Raw genomic sequence first — 25350 nt, forward strand, 5'->3', positions numbered from 1 at the left:
CGAATGAATTTCCGAAGAAATTCTTAAAAGACTCCGTAAAGGAATTTCCGAAGCAATCCCTTAAGTAATTTCCAAGGAAATTCCTGAAGGAACTTTTGGAAATAATTTCCGAAGCAATACCCAAATAAATTTTCAAGGGAATTCTTGGAGAAAGTTCTGAAAGAATTCATAGGGAAATTCTAAATTATTAGGAATGAATTCTAAATTAGTTTTCCGAATTCCTTTTTCGAATTTATTGAGGAATTTCCAAACGAATTTCTGGATTTATATCTGAAGTACTTTCCAGTGAACTTATGTGCTGTGATGCGACAATATCCTAGTGAAAGATGTAATGGAAACTTTTGCTGTGGAGATACAAGCTATAGCTATAAGCATGTTCACTAGGGCAGTTCAAATTTCAAAAATGTTTGAAAATTCTTACTCCCATATGTCTAATAGCATCATTTTGATAATATAGGAGTCCTGGCAAAATTTCAGGCAATTCAGTGGCCATTTAGGGGTGGCGCGAAATCAATTTATGTTTATATGAAAATTTGTATGGGAAAAACGTAAAATTTATTCAAGTCTCCCTACAGCTGTCAAATCGTGATGAATTCAAATAAACATCCCCAACCTCTCTTTTTGGAATCTATATGAATGAGACCTCCAGATAACATATTAGTTATGAGTAGATTTAACGGTTCTATTGACAGTGTGAATATGGGATAAATGGCTAAAATGGTGCAATTAGCCTCAACGTAGCAGTGGAAATATAAATCAAAATTAATGAGTTACCCACTGGTTGAGCTCAAATAGATTCCAAAAATGGAGGTTGGGGATGTTTATTTGAATTCATCACGATTTAAGAGTTGTAGGGCGATTTGAATAAATTTTAAGTTTTTCCCATACAAATTTCCATATAAACATAAAATGACTTCGCGCCACCCCTAAATGGCCACCGAATTGCCTGAAATTTTTCCAGGACTCCTATATTATCAAAATGATGCTAATAGACATATGGGAGCTGGAATTTTCGAACATTTTTGAAATGTGAACTGCCCTAATGTTCACCCTATCAATCTGTCTGTAGCTAGCAATTGTACAAAAACCCTAAAATTCAATAAAAGCATGATTGGCCTTGATGCGTGATTTTTTTTTCTCAGCATAAAATTATTCACACCGATCCACGCCGCCGCCGAACATTGCTTACGGCGTGACGCCGCCGACGCCGGTGTAAAAATGGCCTAACGCCGCCGCCGTTCAAAAATACTTCGGCGCACAGGTCTACCCATACCTCATTATGGACAGAGCGATGTGTGTGTGTGTGTGTGTGTTCGTGCGTATGTGTGTGTGCGTGCGTGTGTGTGTGCACACGAAAACCGAAGAACATCAGCCACTCTTTCGTATAATTTTTAATCGATTCTCTCGCATTCGATATAATCACGACCGATCATTACGTTCAAAAGTTACGAAGAAAATTGTGTGTTGAACCATATACAGTTGGTTGGTTGATTCGCTATACAGCGTTTGCAAGAGCCGTAATGTAGGCAATTATTTATGATGTGTATCACACTAAGCCGAATCCAAACGATTGAATCCAGAAAGGCATCGTCACCGCTAGGTGGATTAATTTGGGTTTTATTAGTCGCTATGCATAAAATGTATACGTTCATAATAAATTCGTTCATAATAAATATTTGCCATGCACTTATATTATCTATAATTAGATATAATTAAAGAGTTTCTGAAATCTTCTTTTTTATGTACAAGACTAATACAGTATATGTGCAAAGCTTGATTGCAAAAATCTATGTGCGCTGCACAAAAATAATAGATGGAAATCTATTAATGGATCTCAGTATTGTAGATTAGTATTCGACTTTATTGTAGTAATTGAATAGCGAATTTGATAAGAGCCGACCATGTGTTGCTTTCAAAAGTTATGAAGAAAATTATAGATCGAACGAAAATGGTTTTACAGTGAACTTTTATTCTGTCAAGCCATGGCGCAACCCATAGTACACAGCATTCTGTTTTTATACTATTTTTTTCACTCGTTTTTTTGATCGTGTGACTTCAATTTACTACCAAAACCTTAGCAACATGTTTCAAAATAAATCAATGAAAAATCACATGATAATTAATATGCGATAAACATTTAAGATGAGTGGAAAACTGAAAAAATGTATTTGAATAATATTCACCAAGCGTGCATGATTTGTTATGAACTGTTTGTATACGCCGTAAGATAGGCAATTATTTTTGGTATGCATTACTTCTTCATCTTTTTCTTCAGTGGCTCTACATTCCAACTAAAATTTGGCCTGCTTTATAACTTAGTTTCTATTAGGACTTCCTCAGTGATTATTTGAAAACATTTCTATGCCCGCCATTGCATGAGTATGTGGCAGTAGGTGGCAAGTACAATGGATACACTATGCCTAGGGAATCGAGAATATTTCCAACCCGAAAGCATCCTAGATCGAATCGAACTCACCATCTCCGGCAATCCTACGCCTTTGCTCGAAAGGCTACTGGAGACCGAGGTGAAATCAAACTATTGTTTCGAGAAAGGCACCATCACCGCTGGAGGATCAATTTGAGTTTTTTCAATATGTATAACGAATAGTAATTAATATGAACTATTCTCGTATGCTCATAAACAAATGTGTATGTTTTATTTTTATTTTATTTCTTTTGATTTTAATAAATTTTTGAAGCAAATAAAAATGTAACACAAATAGGACCTTCGTCTATAATTGATAACAGGTGTGTAAAATAAGAAAAATACCTTTCTGTTTTCCTCAACATGAAGATATACAACGTTTATTCCATGCTTCTGATACGGATGCGAATAGGTGAAAACAGCATTTTTCAGAAATGGTCCATCAAAACTGAAAGAAGTTTTCGGATCATCCAAGACTGGAACGTGACTACGAACAAGGGGCTTTTTTTTTAATTCGTACGTTTTTGTCTGCTTCTGCTTCACATAATCATTTTTTTCAAGAAAACATTTTATCCTTTTACTCAGATAATCAGAACGCATAGTGCACGGTGGGTAATTTTTTCGGCCTGATAGATGATTATATTCGTTAAACAATGATAATCGTATTTCATGATATGAAAACGGACATATAACATCAATTAGCATGCCATATTTCGAAGAAGAAATGTTTGTCAATATTACAGCTGTAGCATCTATTTTACTTGCTGTGGAGCAAACTAAAGCCATATTTTGATCAGCGGGAATAAATGGAATATTTGAAGATATTTCATTGTTATTATTATGGATTACTGCAGCTACAGATAATTTAGTCTGTGACTTATTATTAGTCATGTTCACTTCTGATTGCTGTTGACAGTTTTGATCAAACGGAACTTCTTCACTTTTAACTTTCTTCGTGCCTTTCATGATACTTTTTTCTCCAAATTTTAATAGCTTTGTTGTTAATTTCGAAGTTTTATTAATTGTTGTTTTAGAAGTTGATTTCACAAATGCCGTTCCACAAATTAAATTTTTATTTTGATTCTTAAATTCAACTTCGTTGCAAGTAGAATCATCAGCTTTAGTAGCAATCGCTTTATCTTGTGCATTATTTGTCCATTCTTTACGTTGCGGCCTTATGAAACTTTTCCAAGTTGTTTTTGGACCATCTACATTTTGTTCAAATTTAGCGATAGTTCCACTAAGACGTGATATCTTCCTGATCGCTGGTATAGTTTCCGTGTTGGCTTTATCTTCATTTACTAGCGTATTCATTTGCAATCCAACAGATTTTTCCGCGAACATATTTGACTGCAGTGATGTTGGCTTTCGTTTTCCTCTCATCATTTCGTTAGTTTTTGACTTACTCCGATTTTTATTTTGCGAGTTAAAATGGTTCAATGGATCTTGATGAGAATTTTCTTTATTCATAGCTGATGTAGCATTCACATTTGTGTATTCCATGTCGTCGACTAGGTATTTTTGTAACTATTTGAACTATATATGGTCCATCAACACAGCAACAGTATTTTATGCTTTTTCCACAAAAACATATAAATCCAAAACGATTTGATTATTTAATAATCACAACTTTTTCCGAATAATCACATTATAATCTGCAATGCATTTGAAAGATGTTTCTTTTGATTTTTTGTTGGTTCGAACAAATAACGTACACGCTTTAAAGATGTAAAAAACACAGAGAAAGAAAATTTCTTCATTTGAATTCGCATGCCTTTCATCTGTTGATGAGAGAAGACAATCACGAAAAAATAAAAACGATCCGTAACTTTTCGCAATTTTCACACAATACTAATGTATTGTGTTCCCATACAGGTTATTTTTAAAGACATGCAGCGCGCAGCAGAAAGTTCTGCGCATCCTCAAGAACTTGAGGTGACGCTGCGTTGCGCTGTTATGTACCATATCTTTGATTTTTTCTGCTTACGATTTTGAGCCTATTCAGATTGCAAGCTTATTGACATAATTTTGAATTTCTGAATTTATTATTGACATAATAAAAAGTATCTTGATGTCAAAGTCCAATCATCTTATTTTTATTTTATATGATATCACGTCGTAATTTATTGGCGAATGTATGGGGGAAGTGTTTCGTTTTCCATCTCACTGAACATATATTCATCTCATCGCGAAACAAAGATATACGGCACCAATTTCGTCGCTTCTTTTTGCCAACATGCGTGTTCACTGCTGAAAAAAAAAATTACAAAAATAATAAACAAATCAGACTTGGTTCAGGTTCCCTTTGATGTTAAATGCAACCGCACTACTTGAAATGCTTTACAATATGAGAACTGAAGCGCGTTCGCTTCGATTAAAATATTTATCTTTAAAATGAGCATGATGCCTTTCATAAGATGCCTTATGATTCCCTTCAAACCAACTTTGAAAAAAATGTCAAAAGGTGTCTTATGAAATTCAATATATGTAACGAGTGAGCCACGTACGTCCCAATAATTAAATTTCAAGAGCTCAGGATGAAAAGCATGAGAGACTCATGATTCAACGGTTTTAAAAAATAATTATAATATTAATCATAATTACTGCCTTATGTATTTCGTATGTTTATTTGCCTAAGTGTACGATAGCGCCTGCCCTGAAAATAAGCGAAACGCTCGATCCAAGAATTCTTGCACTTGAATGTCAAAGTAGGTCCGCTATTCGATTTAAAAAGTATATCTTTGGAGATTAAACTTCTTTACCCTTTGAATTCAAGAACTATTACACTTGAAAACTCAATTTCCAGCCACTCATTGATATCAAGTGAGTTGATTATTTAATTAAAGTGGAATACACTTGATTCTGCCCTACTGGTCAGTAACAGTGACTTCAAAGTGTAAAACACTTTCATTTCAATGGTTTTGTTTTTGACAGCGAAGTGTATTTGGTGTTCTACTGATAAAGTCTGTCAAAGTAAAATCCATGCAATTTGAAGGGCTTTACACTTTATTTAACGATGTTGCGGTTTAAAAAAAGGTTGAGGTTCTATTACGGCATTTGGTGAGCATGAAGGACGCTCTAAGCAGATATTTATATCAGGAAGTAAGTAGAAATAATAAAATGTTTTCCATAAAAAGTTATTAATATTATCAACACATTTTGCTATTAATTTTTTATTTGCAGAAATCGAATATTGATAAGAAAATATTTAAGAGCCAGCATTGACCAGGTGCAGATGAACATATAGCTTAGCTTTAAGGTAGGTAGGGTAAAGTGACCTATAGTGGACCCCCAACCAATAGTGGACCCTCCAGCCATTTTTGAATTATTACAGCATAATGTAAACATTGTGCTATAAAATTCTATCGGGAGAACCTACCTTACAGTCCTATGATTTGATTACATGCGTTGGAAATGCTATGGAAAGTCAAATTAGATGATTTTTTACAATTCTTTAAAAAATAAACACGAGAGTGTCCATTATAGGAATATTTTGGGGGGTCCATAATAGGGAAGAACGTTCCGAAACGGGACATGAAAATCAAATGAAGTGTCAACTATAGGGAAGCAATTTCTATTATGGACTTCAGGGGTCTACTATAGGGCGAATTCAGTTAGACATTAAAATGTTAATTGCAACGAATAACGCCGTGTATTTGGGTGTTTTATGTATGTATCGCGAAAAGGGGATGCAGAGCTTGTTGTTAGATATCAAGCACAGTTAATATGTTGAAAATTTCTATGTCTTATGACAGGAAGAGCAAAATTCCGCTACTAGGGGGTCCACTATTGGGCATTTTACCCTAGAACTTCCCTAAATTAAATAGGCGCAATCATAAAAAAGTGTCTATCTCTTTATAGAACCCGGCGGAATCATCAATCCAAAGTTGCGAAAACGCCAGTTAAAATGCCGCATGGTGCGGTTTGGCAGAACCCCGACCAAATGCAGGTACCGTGGAGGCACCATATTTGACGCAGTTAAGAAAATTTTAAAAAGAATCATTATTTAAAAAATAATTCCAATATGGATTCGCTTAATATTCTGCATAACGAGCTTACTACTATTATAGAATGTGTAGAAATAATGAAACTTCGAAATATAAGTTTATTTTTTAGTTTTTTAATCAGTTTTTATGTAGTACTTGAGGTACCCAACTTGACGCACTAATTTTACTATGTTCCTTATTTGACGCAAAGTTGTTCCTAATTTGACGCACTTTAAAACTATGTTAAAACTCAATCAATTAAATGCCTTATTTTTTTATTATATAAAAACAGTGACAGACAGTGTAATAGAACTTGGTACGATATAAAATAAAAAGTTAATTAATTATACAAAGAGGCATTTTTTTTAATTGTTCAGTTGTTCTGCAAGTTATATGCTCTGTGGCATGTAAGTGTTTAGTTTCATGAACCCTGCACATCATTCAAAATGCTTCTTATTTAGGTGTTAGAATCATGTCAAAATATATATTTACGGGAAAATTAACTTTTACATTTCATTACATAACCAGCCTACCATGGTCTGTTGTATTTGTAATAAAAACATAACTTTCTTTGGTAATCTGCAATTTTGAATCTATAAACTGAGAAGTTCATGTAGCTTCTGTCTAAACTGAGAAGGATACAGAAAACGCAACTTGTATATGAACGCTTTTAGAACCACATTGAAGCTACCAATCTGCAAGTGTTACGTGATCGGCAGATATATCTAAAAACATATGAGCTGCCCATCTATATACATTTTTTCAATAAACTATTAACATAAACTGAAGCTTATATGAGAAAGGCAGCCATATTTTTGTTTGATTTCATATTCAGGGTTGCACGACTAGTAGCGACAGAGTAACAAATTGAAAATGTGTTCATTGTTTTGATTTGTTAGAATTTCGTACAAAGGAAGTAAATTGAATTATATGATACTAATTTATATTAAAATATTGTTTTCCCGCAAGAATTCTAGCACTAGCATATAAAAACAGCATAATTACCAAATACCTGTAAGAAACGCGTCAAATAAACGCATCAAAATCGAAGGCAGCATAAGGCATACTATCATGGGCTGGACACTTAGTGGAATGATCCAATGTTGACTAATATTTAAAGTAGTTGAGAGTTAGTTAAAACTTAATGAATACATATTGCTTTTCATAATACTATTATTGAGGTTTATTAGCACTGCCTTGTCTATTCGTATGATAAAATTAATTAGGAACATCACAATGCATTATGAGCCTAATTTGACGCAGAACATTTTGGGTTGAAAAATGCGTTCGAATGTTGCAATGTTCAACGTAAAAGGTAAAGCTTACTCATAATGCTCAGCTGTTTGTAGGTAGGGGTAAAAGATTCTCACAAAAGTTATTTTGCGTGGAAAAATGATCATTCGATCCTTAGCATTGTGGCTAAGAAAGAAAAAAATTGACGCATTATGAGTATGACTTCCATATATTTTATTCGGGTACGTGGATTCTTCATCAATAATATGCTTTTTATGCCATATATTCAAATAAGAAGAGCAAATAAAGCCATCTAGCTTGATTCGTTGATATATTTTTGGCGAAAATAGGGTTTCTGCATCATTTGATTTGAGAGTGCGCCAAATTTGGACCTGCGTCAAATATGGTGCTTCCACGGTAGTTGTTTTGTGTAAATACATGATAGATAAGATAATTTATGAATTCTTGGAATATTGATAAATAAAAATTAAATGGAATTGTCATACACGGTTTTTATATCATTTATTACGAATGAGCACTAGAAATGAGCACTTTCATACGAAAAACCATCGTTTTTTATATACAAAACACTACAGAGATAAAAATATATCAGGTTTCGCGTAGCATGAACAAAGGGATTTTCCTTAAAGAAAGTTCACCAATCACGCAACGTAAAATTTGGCTATTTCATCACCCCTCCCCCCTATCTTAAACTTTCTGTATGAATCTTCTAAAAAATATATGGATCGTCATACACCTCGCAACCCCTCCCTGCTAAGCGTTGTGTAATTTATGAATGTTTTTTGATTGAATGAAATTATCATTTAGATGAAATTGTGTTTTCGTACTTTGTTCAGGTGTACAGCAGGTCCTAATACAATTTCATTATTTCGCTTCAGTGCTTTGTTCGCTAAGTCCAACCAAACCACCAAACACCAAATTACTTCAACTTACCCTTAAAACTTGTGATAATTTTCGATTTCTGATCCTTTTTTCTTAGTTGTGGATCTTTACGCTTTGGAAGTAGTCTTATTCCGGCCGGAGATACGGGTTTGACATCAGAACTTGATTCACATGCGTACTCTTGCCCCACCCGTGTTCTACATCCTAAAGTACTCTATACAATAGGTTATATTATAAATAGTATAATGTGGTATAATGTTCACCTGATTGAATGTATATATGGTAATGAAATACTAGCTGCGGAAGCACAATTATTTTTAGCAAAATGACCAAAAAATTATCTAGCTCCATATCTCCCTTGTGGTTTATTCAAATCGTTCACAATTACACATGATAATAATAGTTGGCAACAATACCTGTCAAACTGATGCAGTGCTGCTAGTTGATAGAAACCGGATTCCTGGAGGAACTTCCGGAGGAATTCCTGGAGGAACTTCTGGAGGGATTCCTGGAAGAACTCCCGGAGGAATTTCTGGAAGAACTCCCGTAGAAATTCCTGGAAGAACTCCTGGAGGAATTCCTGGAGGAACTTCCGGAGGAATCCCTGGAAGAACTTCCGGAGGAATTCCTGGAAGAACTTCCGGAGGAATTCCTGGAAGAACTTTCGGAGGAATTCCTGGAGGAACTTCCGAAGGAATTTCTGGAGGAACTTCCGGAGGAATTTCTCGAATAAAATTTTTGCCATTACAATAGAATTTATTGTAATTATATTGTCAACATTTTTCTGTCAATAGATTTTATTGTACGTTTATTGGAACAACAATAAGGCAATTTAATTGGTACAATAGAAGAACAATAGAATTGATTGTTCATCAATGAAATGTATTATAATTTTATGATATATTAATGTAATTCTATTGTATTTTCTATTCGGGTATCTCCGTCATAAGGGCGTGCTCGAAAAAAAAAACCAACGGCCGATCTATAGTTGCGGGGGAGGACGTCGGCTACTCCAGTACGCTGCCCGATCGTACGTGAACCGCACGCAGGTAGGCCGGAGGATGTCTTCTCTACCCCGTTTGTCTGCCAGCATTATTACCTTTTATAAAGAAGGAAAGCTCACAAGAGCAGAGTTTTCGCCACTTATGGTATATATATATATATATATATATATATATATATATATATATATATATATATATACAGCGATTCCACGGGAAAAAATAGAGTTGAAAAAAAAAGTTGTCCAATTTTGCTCAAAATCGCTTGGTATGTTCTTCATCGAAAATAATTGGACCCGTATTTTTTTATTTTTTTATTAGGGTGACCATGTTCGATATAGGGTTACCAGAAAAATCGCTATTTTTCGAAATTTTTTATTTTAAAAAAATCATAACTTTTGAACCACTGGATCGATTTGCAATATTTTTTTATGGATAGAAAGCTTATTACTTCTAGTTCTAACTAAAAATGTTGGTTTGGTGTATTGGTGTATTCAAATTTACTAAAATGGTCAAAATATTCGTTTTTTAAGATTTTTTAAATGTTGGACCACAACGACTATATATTTTTATATTTTTTATGAAAATTCAAATATTTTTACATAACATATCAAAAAATTAGAAATGTTCATCGAGCCGTTTTTGAGTTACATTTTTTTGAAAATTTCAAGTTTTCTGCCCATACACACATGGAATGAACGTTATTCTCCACTATTTCAAATAGCTCAAATTAAATCAAAAGTATGAAAATGTTATTCAAGAGTGTTTGTTTGGTCTCGTTTATTAAAAGAATTTACGAATCGCAATAGTTGAAAATTATTCAATCGGAATAGTCTGGTGTTGTTATTGATGACTTCATTCTCCAAAATCGGCAAAGCAATATGTCGTTTTTCAAAAAGGTTGGTTTTCAGCAATCCATACAATAGGTTACCTGCTTTGTTTATATGTTTTCAATATTTTTGATGCAGGTAATTCATTGTATTTTCTTTTTTGATTATGATTCATCTGTCTCCTTTTCCTTGTTCACTCTACCTAAATGATACCCAAAGGGACTATTTAAAGTGGTCTATAAGATAAAGTATATGTCAGTCAAGAAAATCAGTGAAATTGTCCAGTTGCCTTACTGAAGAAACGTTTAATACAATGAAGCACGAATGCTCAAATTGCCATGTTTGGAGTAATTGTTACAGGAAACTTACTCCTAAACTGTATGATTATGCAGCGGAAAGGAATAAAATTGGATAAAGGAATAAAATTGGATAAAAGCTGTTCCTACATTTGTAATAGGTACCTGCTATTGCCGACTTTATCGCATTATCAAGAAAGGAAACGAGCCAGCAGCTCCAAGTGCAGTTAATATAGAATGTGAAAATCAAGAACTCACCGTTTCTGAACCATCGAAACTTGATGATCTCGCCGTTGCCGGACCATCAGGCACCAATAATTTCGCCGTGGCGGGACCATCTAGAGTGAACAATTTCGCCGCACCAGCAAACATCAATAATGGTGGTTTCGAAATAATCGATCCCAATACCGCTGGATCATCGGAAGTTGACGCTGTTCCTAGTGTTGGTAAGTAGAATAATCTCTTCTTTTTGTTCATTCAGACATCATGATTTGCTACGTTATACTAGTTGTACTCGATTATTCAGAAAATTGAAAAAACATCAGTTCCGTATAATCTTACCTAATCCGACCTAGTAGCTCAATTTGTAGAGCAGTTGCCTATCATGCAACAAAATAGAATAATCGAATACAATATGTATTACATTATATGAAGAAACATGCTCCTAACTAATAGTTATTTTCCATCTTGTTTTCAGAATCTTTGTTTTCTTTGGAATCAACGAGTGCTGAATCAATTGGTAGCGCTGGTGCCCAGAAACCCGGAGACGGTCAGGAAATTCTTCAACAAATGAAGGCAAAATTTGATGAAATATCTGACAGAAACTAGGGATCCTACATTCAGAGATATGCGAAAGCGGCCATCTTGAGCCAATCGAGCATTGAGAGCTGTCAGAATCTGAGCCAAATGAACATTGTCATTGTTGCGGATTGAAAGATATTGCGATTGTAATGAAAAAGATTTTACGAAAAGTTTTGTCGAATAAACAATATGTCTTACATTGGCAAGTTGAAGTAGTCCAGTTTATGCATGGTACTTTGTTCATTTGTATTGCACTTTTATTTTAGTGATAATGCACTGTTGGACGTTGAATAACGAAATCTGAAAATGCCATTATACGCAAAGTCATGTTGGAGCTCCAACATTTTGCACCACGGCAAGTGCTGGCAGCGTTTGTTTACGAAAGTAACAGCGTTGCTAAACCGTCTGGAAAAGTATTCGCACATCTCTTAATATAGGATCCCTAACATAAACGATCGATATAGGATTCTAACTTCCCTTCCCAAATCCTGGACTGCATACAAAATGATGCAAGAATTCGGTGTTTCGCAACGAACTGCTCAACGTGCAAAGAAATTACAGATTGAAAAAGGTTTTATGAGCACACCGGAGACCAGAGTAAATATGTTGTCTTTGAGCGATGATACTCTAACTGTAGTTAGGGACTTTTATAATAGTGACGAGATAAGCAGAGCATGTCCTGGGAAAAGGGATTTCGTTTTTGAAAATATGGCAGGAGAAAAGTGTATGTACAGCGCAGGTTACTCTTATGTAACCTTTCAGAAATTTATTCAATTTTCAAAGAGCAATATTTTACTTTTAAAATTGGATTTTCAATGTTTTCCAGCAGCCGCTCAAAAATTGTATTCTAGCTGGTTCTAGTGGAATGCATACTGTCTGCGTATGCATTTATCATCTGAATGTTAAATTAATGTTTAAAACCCTTAAGTACAAGAAATTTATTCATAACCATTTCAAAACGTATCATGACTTGTTTTTTAAATACTTTGTGAAAATCCTACAGAGAAATGTTGGTTGAAAACCTGTGATCATTGCCCGGGTACGCAGACACTAGAGAATGACCTGATGAATTCTCTTGAAAATGTCGATTCCTTAGAATTTAAACAATGGAGGCAAACAGATCGTTGTCATTTAAATTCAATGCGAATGGATGCAGAAGAGTATGTGGAAACATTTTTAGAAAAATTAAGCGAATTATCTCCGCATAATTTTATTGCAGAGCAACAAGGAAACTACTTAAAACAACTTAAAATTAATTTGGAAGCAACTGATTGTATTATAATTGCTGACTTCTCTGAAAATTACTCTTTTGTTATTCAGGACGCTATACAAGGTTTTCATTGGGCAAACGCTCAATGCACAATCCATCCTTTTGCCATATATTATAAAGATGAAGCACAAAATTTAAAGTTTACAAGCTTCATAGCAATCGCAGAATTTACTAAACATAACCATGTTGCCGTTCGGCTGTTTATAACAAATTGTGTGAATTTCACCTGAAAAATATCCATTTTTTTTCTGATGGATCAGGCAGTCAATACAAAAATAAGATGACTGCTTTCAATTTGTGCCACATGTACAAAGACCTCGGTCTTAAAGCAGAGTGGAACTTTTTTGCCACTTGCCATGGAAAAGGGCCTTGTGACGCTTTAGGAGGTGTTCTAAAGCGAAACGCTTCAAAAGCAAGTTTACAAGGCCATCATATTACAACTGCGTACGAACTTTACTCTTGGGCTGTTTCTAAAGTAGATTCCAAAATGTATTACGAGTTTTTCTCCAAAAAAGATTACAATGCAATGGAAAAGAAAATAAAGAACCGTTATACTCATGTAAAACAAATCTCTGGGACACAATCGTTTCATTACTTTAAGCCACAAAATGAAAATTACATTATCGTGAAACGGTTTTCGTTTTCAGATGAAGAAAAGTGTTTTAAATTGTAAGAATTTTGCTATGTAATATTATGAATTATGAAAAATAAAAATAATCAAATTAAATGCTGAGTTTTAATTGAAGGTAATCAGAGAAAACCATTGCTTGTAGTCTAAAGCTTTGAGATTTGAGCTACCATTCCTCAATATAGCAGAGGTTTACGCTACCACTCAAATTCGGCATGAGTGCCTCTGCAACCCTTATGAGCACTCATGCTGAATTAGGACGCTAACGGACCATTGTGGTTCCAGTTAAAGCGTAAATCATGGTTGAGTAAACCCTAGCAATGTTGGTCTCTGCCTTTAAACAATATAAGGGTGATTTATAGTTCTTACATTTAATGGGGTCAGAATTGGACAAGCCTCCCCTACTTTTGATAGGTACATTACTTCACAAATAAAACTAGATTAGTACACATGGTTATCATGAATTTATTAGGAATAAGTTTGATAACTTCAACAGAATGATTCCTGCAGTTATTTTGAAGTGATGGAAAATTATGCTCATTCCATGTGTGTATGTTCAGAAAACTTGAAATTTTTTAAAAAAATGTTACACAAAAACGGCTCGATGAACATTTCTAATTTTTTGATATGTTATGTAAAAATATTTGAATTTTCATAAAAAAAAAATATAAAAATATATAGTCGTTGTGGTCCAACATTTAAAAAATCTTAAAAAACGAATATTTTGACCATTTTAGCAAATTTGAGTACGCCAATACACCAAACCAAAATTTTTAGTAAGAACTAGAAGTAATAAGCTTTCTATCCATAAACAAATATTGCAAATCGATCCAGTGGTTCAAAAGTTATGATTTTTAAAAATAGAAAATTTCGAAAAATAGCGATTTTTCTGGTAACCCTATATCGAACATGGTCACCCTAATAAAAAAATAAAAAAATACGGGTCTAATTATTTTCGATGAAGAACATACCAAGCGATTTTGAGCAAAATTGGACAACTTTTTTTCTCAACTCTATTCTTTTCCCGTGGAATCGCTGTATATATATATATATAAACCGGAACTAAATAAATATGAAAAGCAAAAAAATATATAGTTTTAAATCACTTCACTTCGCTGGTTATATTGATTAAGAATTATTTTAGGCACGTTTAATTTAAATTTACTAGTATTACTTGAAATTTAATCACCATGAATTCAAAAACGAAAAGGCTAGGAACCACGGTGACTAACTTCTATACTCTAGCCGACGGATTTTGGAAATGAGCGAGAAGAATGAACATTGCAGTAAATGTCCCACAAAAATAAAAAAAATGTCAGTATTAATACTAACACACTTAAATTTATACGAGTCCACAGTTTATTATTTTCAAATTCATATTCCATCTTTACGTAATCCGAGAACTAATAAAAATGTTATTTAAACTTAATCGGAAATAGTTCATGAGATAATATTTTATTGTGCTACAACTTAGTTATTTATTTTAAAGTTTGAAGTTTATTTGTATTAATCAAAGAATATAACCTACAGACCCTAACAAAATACAGAAAACGTTACAAACTTCCGGAGGAATTCCTGGGGGAGCTTCCGGAGGAATTCCTGGGGGAACTTCCGGAGGAATTCCTGGAGGAACTTCCGGAGGATTTCCTGGGGGAACTTCCGGAGGAACTTCCGGAGGAATTCTTGAGGGAACTTCCGGAGGAATTCCTGGAGGAACTTCCGGAGGAGTTCCTGGACGAACTTCCGGAGGAGTTCCTGGACGAACTTCCGGAGGAATTCCTGAAATAACTTCCGGAGGAATTCCTGAAGGAACTTCCGGAGGAATTCCTGGAGGAACTTCCGGAGGAATTCCTGGAGGAACTTCCGGAGGAATTCCTGGAGGAACTTCCAGAGGAATTCCTGGAGGAACTTCCGGAGGAATTCCTGGAGGAACTTCCGGAGGAATTCCTGGAGGAACTTCCGGAGGAATTCCTGGAGGAACTTCCGGAGGAATTCCTGGAGGAACTTCCGGAGGAATTCCTGGAGGAACTTCCGGAGGAATTCCTGAGGAACTTCCGGAGGAATTCCTGGAGGAACTTCCGGAGGAATTCCTGAGGAACTTCCGGAGGAATTCCTGGAGGAACTTCCGGAGGAATTCCTGGAGGAACTTCCGGAGGAATTCCTGGAGGAACTTCCGGAGGAATTCCTGGAGGAACTTCCGGAGGAATTCCTGGAGGAACTTCCGGAGGAATTCCTGGAGGAACTTCCGGAGGAATTCCTGGAGGAACTTCCGGAGGAATTCCTGGAGGAACTTCCGGAGGAATTCCTGGAGGAACTTCCGGAGGAATTCCTGGAGGAACTTCCGGAGGAATTCCTGGAGGAACTTCCGGAGGAATTCCTGGAGGAACTTCCGGAGGAATTCCTGGAGGAACTTCCGGAGGAATTCCTGGAGGAACTTCGGAGGAATTCCTGGAGGAACTTCCGGAGGAATTCCTGGAGGAACTTCCGGAGGAATTCCTGGAGGAACTTCCGGAGGAATTCCTGGAGGAACTTCCGGAGGAATTCCTGGAGGAACTTCCGGAGGAATTCCTGGAGGAACTTCCGGAGGAATTCCTGGAGGAACTTCCGGAGGAATTCCTGGAGGAACTTCCGGAGGAATTCCTGGAGGAACTTCCGGAGGAATTCCTGGAGGAACTTCCGGAGGAATTCCTGGAGGAACTTCCGGAGGAATTCCTGGAGGAACTTCCGGAGGAATTCCTGGAGGAACTTCCGGAGGAATTCCTGGAGGAACTTCCGGAGGAATTCCTGGAGGAACTTCCGGAGGAATTCCTGGAGGAACTTCCGGAGGAATTCCTGGAGGAACTTCCGGAGGAATTCCTGGAGGAACTTCCGGAGGAATTCCTGGAGGAACTTCCGGAGGAATTCCTGGAGGAACTTCCGGAGGAATTCCTGGAGGAACTTCCGGAGAAATTCCTGGAGGAACTTCCGGAGGAATTCCTGGAGGAACTTCCGGAGGAATTCCTGGAGGAACTTCCGGAGGAATTCCTGGAGGAACTTCCGGAGGAATTCCTGGAGGAACTTCCGGAGGAATTCCTGGAGGAACTTCCGGAGGAATTCCTGGAGGAACTTCCGGAGGAATTCCTGAAGGAACTTCCGGAGGAATTCCTGAAGGAACTTCCGGAGGAATTCCTGGAGGAACTTCCGGAGGAATTCCTGGAGGAACTTCCGGAGGAATTCCTGGAGGAACTTCCGGAGGAATTCCTGGAGGAACTTCCGGAGGAATTCCTGGAGGAACTTCCGGAGGAATTCCTGGAGGAACATCCGGAGGAATTTCTGGAGGAACTTCCGGAGGAATTCCTGGAGGAACTTCCGGAGGAATTCCTAGAGGAATTTTCGGAGGAATTCCTAGAGGAACTTCCGGAGAAATTCCTGGAGGAACTTCCGGAGAAATTCCTGGAGGAACTTCCGGAGGAATTCCTGGAGGAACTTCCGGAGGAATTCCTGGAGGAACTTCCGGAGGAATTCCTGGAGGAACTTCCGGAGGAATTCCTGGAGGAACTTCCGGAGGAATTCCTGGAGGAACTTCCGGAGGAATTCCTGGAGGAACTTCCGGAGGAACTTCCGGAGGAATTCCTGGAGGAACTTCCGGAGGAATTCCTGGAGGAACTTCCGGAGGAATTCCTGGAGGAACTTCCGGAGGAATTCCTGGAGGAACTTCCGGAGGAATTCCTGGAGGAACTTCCGGAGGAATTCCTGGAGGAACTTCCGGAGGAATTCCTGGAGGAACTTCCGGAGGAATTCCTGGAGGAACTTCCGGAGGAATTCCTGGAGGAACTTCCGGAGGAATTCCTGGAGGAACTTCCGGAGGAATTCCTGGAGGAACTTCCGGAGGAATTCCTGGAGGAACTTCCGGAGGAATTCCTGGAGGAACTTCCGGAGGAATTCCTGGAGGAACTTCCGGAGGAATTCCTGGAGGAACTTCCGGAGGAATTCCTGGAGGAACTTCCGGAGGAATTCCTGGAGGAACTTCCGGAGGAATTCCTGGAGGAACTTACGGAGGAATTCCTGGAGGAACTTCCGGAGAAATTCCTGGAGGAACTTCCGGAGGAACTTCCGGAGGAGTTCCTGGAGGAACTTCCGGAGGAATTCCTGAAGGGACTTCCGGAGGAATTCCTGGAGGGACTTCCGGAGGAATTCCTGGAGGAACTTACGAAGGAATTTCTGGAGGAACTTCTGAAGGACTAAGTGATGGCGAAGTGATGGAGGAATTCCTGGAGGAACTTCCGGAGGAATTCCTGGAGGAACTTCCGGAGGAATTCCTGGAGGAACTTCCGGAGGAATTCCTGGAGGAACTTCCGGAGGAATTCCCGAAGGAACTTCCGGAGGAATTTCGAAGAAACTTCCGGAGGAATTCCCGAAGGAACTCCTGGAGGAACTTCCGAAGGAACTCCTGGAAGAACTTCCAAAGGAATTCCTGGAGAAACTTCCGAAGGAATTTCTGGAGGAACTTTCGAAGGAATTTCAGGAGGAACTTTCAAAGGAATTCCTGGAGCAACTTTCGAAGGAATTCCTGGAGGAGCTTCCGAAGGTATTCCTGGAGGTACTTCCGAAGAAACTTCTGGAGGAACTTTCGAAGGAACTCCTGGAGGAACTTCCGGAGGAACTCTTGGAAGAACTTCCGAAGGAATTCCTAGCGGAACTTACGAAGGAATTCCTGGCGGAACTTCCGAGGAACTTCCAGAGGAATTCCCGGAGAAACTTCCAGAGAAATTTATTCCTGGAGGAACTTCCGAAGGAATTCCTAGAGGAACTTTCGAAGGAATTCCTGGAGAAACTTCCGGAGGAATTCCTGGAGAATCTTCCGAAAGAATTCCTGGAGGAACTTCCTGAGAAATTTATTCCTGGAGGAACTTCCGAAGGAATTCCTAGAGGAACTTCCGAAGGAATTCCCGAAGAAACTTCCGGAGGAATTCCCGTAGGAACTTCCGGAGGAACATCCGAAGGAACTCCTGGAATAACTTCCGAAGGAATTTCTGGAGGAACTTTCGAAGGAATTCCTGGAGGAACTTTCGAAGGAATTCCTGGAGGAACTTCCGAAGGTATTCCTGGAGGAACTTCCGAAGAAACTCCTGGAGGAACTTCCGAATGAATTCCTGGAAGAACTTCCGAAGGAACTCTTGGAAGAACTTTCGAAGGAATTCCTGGCGGAACTTCCAGAGGAATTCCCGGAGAAACTTCCAGAGGAATTCCTGGAGAAACTTCACCACTGATTCAGTTCATGTAACAACATTCCACCAGGATCACAGTTGATATTTACTGCGCGCATGGTAAAATCAAACGGGTTTGTATATATTCCGTGTACAGTAGAAAATCGAAAATTTGTTTTCAATAAAATGAAATATCTGCAGTTATCAGACGTCGCAACTCATTTCTGATTAGTGCGCATGATAGTACATTCATGCGTGCATGATGCGCACTACTAATGAAATATTTCAAATTGTCGCGACTCGCGTCGCAGCGCGAGTGCTCAATCGCGCGGTCCGGTTTGGTGGCGGCCCGACAATATATAATATATAATAAATTCTGGTTCCAACCAACGCCGATCGATCATTCAAACTAATTTTTTGTTTAGGTCAAGAATTAGTTTGAAATAGCTCTTGTTTTGGTTGAAGTTACTATATATTTTTCTCCGTGATTGATTCGTTCAGAAGGGATGTGTTTACTTAGCAAGTGGTTGATTTGCAGTGATATTATTATTTCGACATTGTTGTTTCAAAAGGGCGAAAGTCGCAAACGTAAACATTGACTTATTCTGCAGATTTCAGGAAGATTAGAGACTTTTGGCGGTATTTTCCACTTCCGTTCGATAAAAGGAGCGGAGCGCCACCAGTTCCAAATGGTTGTTGGCTGAGAGTAGTCCTAGTTGTTGAGGAATTTGCAGGAAAAGTCATTGTTTACGTTTGCGACATTGGCCCTTATGAAACAACCGTGTCGATTTATCCAGTCCTGAACTTTCGAGGCGACATATTCAACTAATGTAACAGTTCATATTTTAAATTCATCAATAACTTACCCTTAAGTCTAACTTTTCATTGTCGATTTTCAGTTTGTTCCGTTCGCTTTCTATCTTCTCAAGCTTTTTCTTCATCATTAGAAGATCGTTGGTTGCTATCTTAAGCTGCTCTTCGGTTCGAAGAATATTCAATAAAGGTGATACCTTTACAAATAACCGCCACCAAGGCCATTCACGCACTTTGAGGAACGCACGAACATTACGTTGAATACACTGGACAGCAACATCCTGCAAGTACGAGATGAAACAAGTTAAAGTTATTCAAAATTCAATCAAAGTCATTCTTAATCAACGTCTAGATAAAGCAATTGTTTACAAATTAAAAAAAAAAGACAGGAACACCGTCTTCGACCAGAAGTCGTACAGACTGAACACTTAACACCTAGACAACGGACAGAACATACAACACCCAGTTGACCGACCGGTGGAGAATTTTTCGATCACGAAATGTTTCCTCCTTACCGGGGCGGGAATCGAACCCACGCTCCATAGCCCATGCGTCTAGACGATTGACGTCGCTAACCGCACGGCCACGAAGCTCACCTTTGTTTTTAACAGTAAAAACCCTGATTAATCCACCTAGCGGTGTTGGTGCCTTTCTCGTGCACATAAAAAATAATATTTTTGCCATAACTTTTGATCCCATGATCTGGCTAATTTTTAATAGGAAACAATGGGACAGGATTCTTCGTCGAATGCAACTTGTGCATTCTTCGTCAAGCAAATAAGGATAAGGATTAGTGCCTAAAAATGAGTGAGTATTTTTTGCGCACATGCATACACACTAGAGTGGGCGCAGTTGTATGGAAAAAACGCAAACTTCACCCATTCAAAGGAATTCAAGGTTTTCTGAATCATTTTCGGAACCCCAATCAACTGTGGAAAATATGGGCTCGATTGGTTGTCGCCTCGCTTTCCGCATCGTGTTTTAAATTTATATAGAGATTAGTATGGGTAAACATACTTTTATACATTTCCGCCGAAAGCAAACCCTGCGAACGTCATGTCGTAATACTTCTGCCATGCATGAGGCGTTCTGTGACGGCTTCCAGCTTCACTAGTTACACTAGTTTAATCCGCACGATCCTCTCTGTCGTTCTCCTCATCAAGCGTTGTATTCACACAACTATCGAAGTCTTCAGCTTCCGTGCCATCCCGATCCTAATCAGCTGGAACTCCGTTTTCGTTCTCCGTGATTTCTTCCTGTGTTTTCATTTGTATTTACTCCACTTGATACACGAACAATCACACTCTTTGACTGCGCCGTCCCGCCAACAATCACGCTGGATTTGTAATGTTGTAGCATTCTACCGATCAAGTTTTGAATTTTCTATATAAAAAAATCAATGAACTCAAAATCCCACCTATTCACTGTCAATATCAAAATCAAGTCAAAATTTCTCCCGCACAATACACTACCCCTAAGCAGAAAACACGAAACATTATACTATAAAGCTAAAGGCAAAATCGGCAAAATCGCAGATAGGTTCATTATTTTCGAGTCTTTGGACCGAGCCGGTGACAAGCGCGGTGTCATCATCATCAATAGACATAGACCGCTGTCATCATTGAAACGCAGTATGAAAAAAAATTATAGCCCGGGACATCCTGGCTACGATCTGGCGATGGGCTAAACAATAGGATGTCAATAGGCTGCTTTGAACAGAGCTGCAGCTACAGGGAGCAGAAAACAAAAATCGTGGATGTATTCCTATCCCAGGCAAGCCATCAATCTCGAGCAAGCGAGTCGCAGCGTGGATCACCGATAACCAGTGGCTGGCCTCTATCTATCCTATCGGCCGGCAAGCGAGCCAGGAGGAGTTTGCCCTTGCCAAACAGCAGCCCGTTCGACCGCCCGGATTAACAGTAACTTGTATCACATAACCCATTGAAATACAATGAATTATGTGATAAACAATACAAACTATTGTACGTTTATTGAAAAGTTTTCACGGTTGTTAAAGATCTTTATTTTACTTACATTAGAAATACAATATATTCAAATGTTAAGGATACATTCCATTATATTTTTATTGTTCGCTTATTTTTAGTATTGCTTATCCAAAAACTAAACAAATTATAAAAGTATTCTACCTGGATGAACAGGAAACCCGTCTTGAAGAAAACAATTTCACTCGGAGAATGGATGGATTAATTTGAGCGTGTATAGTTTTGTTTATAATTAGTAGAAAGACGAAAATATTGAAACTGTATAGAGCAGGAAGTGTCTTTTTAATTACTGTTAGTGGTGCTGGGCAAACGGTGATCGCTTCTGAATCGAGGTAAATATCTTAAGTGTTATACTACAAACGTTCAATGGTACAGTCGTGCTTCGCTGCTTGGGTCACAACCTCGACCCAACTAACGAATTCTGTTTTTTAGTTGGGTCAAATGACATCAATTTGAACTCGTGCATTTCAACTTGAACATCGCAAATGATGTCCAATGACGTCAAAACCCATTTTCGGCGTTTGTATTGAATTTTGATGTATGAATGCTTTCCATTGATTTCCATTGAAAATGAAGCTTGATGAAATACTGCTGCTCGCTGCCTTCACTGATTCAAGATCGTTCAGTGGCTATCATTGGCCAATCTTACCAACGGATTGTAATAAGAACTGATGCAGGTATCGTAGGTAGGTAGGTAGGTCGATAGCAAATCCTTCCGCACGCGATGGCATATGAGCAAGTCAAACCACCTTCCTTTTGCCAGTGGAGATATATCAGCTTCCACACTGATATTCTTCCCTCCCCCTTCATACGGGAGCTTGGCAGAAGGAAGGTCGTGTGATATGTGCCATCACAAATATTGCCCTCCGCTCGCTTTCAAATCGACTTCTATAAAAACATTCTTCATGCCTGCCGTATCCTAACGGAACTATCAATTCTATATTTAATTCTATCATGAACATGTACGTCCAAGTTTGGAAGATGATATTAGCATTTCCATATCATTGTAAGATATTCGAGAGAGATATTCGATCCGCCATTGGAAGCACCGCAACCGCTGCCCTAGGCACGGTGGCTCCGGATCAGAGAAACGACTGGTATGACGGCGAATGTGAGCAGTTAGTTGAGGAGAAGAATGCAGCATGGGCGAGATTGCTGCAACACCGCACGAGGGCGAACGAGGCACGATACAAACGGGCGCGGAACAGACAAAACTCGATTTTCCGGAGGAAAAGCGCCAGCAGGAAGATCGAGACCGTGAAGAGACGGAGGAACTGTACCGCGCTAATAACGCACGAAAGTTCTATGAGAAGTTGAACCGTTCACGTAAGGGCCACGTGCCACAGCCCGATATGTGTAAGGACATAAACGGGAACCTTCTTACGAACGAGCGTGAGGTGATCCAAAGGTGGCGGCAGCACTACGAAGAGCACCTGAATGGCGATATGGCAGACAACGGTGGCGGTATGGTAATGAACCTAGGAGCACGCGCGCAGGACATGCGGCTTCCGGCTCCGAATCTCCAGGAAATCCAGGAGGAGATCGGCCGGCTGAAAAACAACAAAGCCCCTGGAGTTGATCAACTACCAGGAGAGCTGTTTAAACACGGTGGTGAAGCACTGGCTAGAGCGCTGCACTGGGTGATTACCAAGGTTTGGGAGGATGAGGTTCTGCCGCAGGAGTGGATGGAAGGTGTCGTGTGTCCCATCTACAAAAAGGGCGATAAGCTGGATTGTAGCAACTACCGCGCAATCACATTGCTGAACGCCGCCTACAAGGTACTCTCCCAAATTTTATGCCGTCGACTAACACCAATTGCAAGAGAGTTCGTGGGGCAGTACCAGGCGGGATTTATGGGTGAACGCTCTACCACAGACCAGGTATTCGCCATACGTCAGGTATTGCAGAAATGCCGCGAATACAACGTGCCCACACATCATCTATTTATCGACTTCAAAGCCGCATATGATACAATCGTTCGGGACCAGCTATGGCAGCTAATGCACGAAAACGGATTTCCGGATAAACTGATACGGTTGATCAAGGCGACGATGGATCGGGTGATGTGCGTAGTTCGAGTTTCAGGGGCATTCTCGAGTCCCTTCGAAACCCGTAGAGGGTTACAGCAAGGTGATGGTCTTTCGTGTCTGCTATTCAACATCGCTCTGGAGGGAGTAATACGAAGGGCAGGGATTGACACGAGTGGTACGATTTTCACGAAGTCCGTCCAGTTATTTGGTTTCGCCGACGACATTGATATCATAGCACGTAACTTTGAGAGGATGGAGCAAGCCTACATCAGACTGAAAAGCGAAGCTAAACGGATTGAACTAGTCATCAACACGTCGAAGACGAAGTACATGATAGGAAGAGGCTCAAGAGAGGTCAATGTGAGCCACCCACCACGAGTTTGTATCGGTGGTGACGAAATCGAGGTGGTTGAAGAATTTGTGTACTTGGGCTCACTGGTGACCGCCGATAACGATACCAGCTGAGAAATTCGGAGACGCATAGTGGCTGGAAATCGTACGTACTTTGGACTCCGCAAGACGCTCCTATCGAATAGAGTTCGCCGCCGTACCAAACTGGCTATCTACAAAACGATTATAAGACCGGTAGTTCTCTACGGACACGAGACCTGGACGATGCTCGTGGAGGACCAACGCGCACTGGGAGTTTTCGAAAGGAAAGTGTTGCGTACCATCTATGGTGGGTTGCAGATGGCGGACGGTACGTGGAGGAGGCGAATGAACCACGAGTTGCATCAGCTGTTGGGAGAATCATCCATCGTTCACACCGCGAAAATCGGAAGACTGCGGTGGGCCGGGCACGTAGCCAGAATGTCGGACAGTAATCCGGTGAAAATGGTTCTCGACAACGATCCGACGGGAACAAGAAGGCGAGGTGCACAGCGGGCAAGGTGGATCGATCAGGTGGAGGACGACTTGCGGACCCTCCGCAGACTGCGTGGTTGGCGAAGGGCAGCCATGAACCGAGCTGAATGGAGAAGTCTTTTATGTGCAGCACAGGCCACTCCGGCCTTAGTCTGATGATAAATAAAATAAATCATTGTAAATCGTTCAACTTCACGTAGAAGTAACACACACGAAATCATTAATTTAGTGTACTACCCTTGGTGGGGGCATTCATCAATTCAGCTGTTATTGGTCGGTACGAGGGACTCTAAGCGAGGGACTCTAAGTGAAACTGTGCACCATGGTCCACCGGAAATAAGGAGGAATGGTCCTCCGGAAATTTAGGGGGTTTGGTGTCAGACCCTGCAAGCCAGCCTTTAAAGAATCATAAGCAACGAACAATCAACAAGAGAATACGGACCGGAACCATCGGCGAAGACCACTGCGACGAAAAGGGACTAGCGATTGGAAATTCGGTTCGTGGAACTGCAAATCTCTCAACTTCATCGGGAGCACACGCATACTCGCCGATGTGCTCAAGGACCGTGGATTCGGCATCGTAGCGCTGCAGGAGGTTTGTTGGAAGGGATCAATGGTGCGAACGTTTAGAGGTAATCATACTATCTACCAGAGCTGCGGCAACACACATGAGCTGGGAACAGCTTTCATAGTGATGGGCGATATGCAAAGGCGCGTGATCGGGTGGTGGCCGATCAATGAAAGAATGTGCAGGTTGAGGATCAAAGGCCGGTTCTTCAACTTCAGCATAATCAACGTCCATAGCCCACACTCCGGAAGCACTGATGATGATAAGGACGCATTCTACGCGCAGCTGGAACGTGAGTACGACAGCTGCCCAAGCCACGACGTCCAAATCATCATAGGAGATTTGAACGCTCAGGTTGGCCAAGACGAGGAGTTTAGACCGACTATTGGAAAGTTCAGCGCTCACCGGCTGACGAACGAAAACGGCCTACGACTAATTGATTTCGCCGCCTCCAAGAATATGGCCATTCGTAGCACCTACTTCCAACACAGCCTCCCGTATCGGTACACCTGG

At 39.5% G+C, this 25350-nt stretch overlaps 1 protein-coding gene and 1 long non-coding RNA gene across 6 annotated transcripts in view; one reads left to right on the forward strand and one right to left on the reverse strand.

Annotated features, from left to right (window-relative positions):
• LOC134225992 (unconventional myosin-XVIIIa) overlaps positions 1-25350 on the reverse strand; it is a 543965-nt gene that overhangs the window by 200940 nt on the left and 317675 nt on the right. For all 4 annotated transcript variants that reach the window (XM_062706483.1, XM_062706482.1, XM_062706484.1 and 1 more), the window contains one exon: positions 19426-19653. In XM_062706483.1, coding sequence (XP_062562467.1) covers positions 19426-19653 — 228 coding nt within the window. The remainder of the gene's footprint in view (positions 1-19425; positions 19654-25350) is intronic.
• On the forward strand, positions 5140-6806 carry LOC134225332 (uncharacterized). 2 transcript variants are annotated; one of them, XR_009983221.1, is made up of 4 exons: positions 5140-5248; positions 5360-5527; positions 5609-5684; positions 6287-6806. It is a non-coding gene; the product is annotated as an uncharacterized LOC134225332 (long non-coding RNA). The 2 variants fall into 2 exon arrangements; XR_009983220.1 differs by having other exon boundaries at positions 5160-5298.

This window comes from Armigeres subalbatus, chromosome 3, assembly GCF_024139115.2.
Source record: "Armigeres subalbatus isolate Guangzhou_Male chromosome 3, GZ_Asu_2, whole genome shotgun sequence".
NCBI classification, from domain to species: domain Eukaryota; kingdom Metazoa; phylum Arthropoda; class Insecta; order Diptera; family Culicidae; genus Armigeres; species Armigeres subalbatus.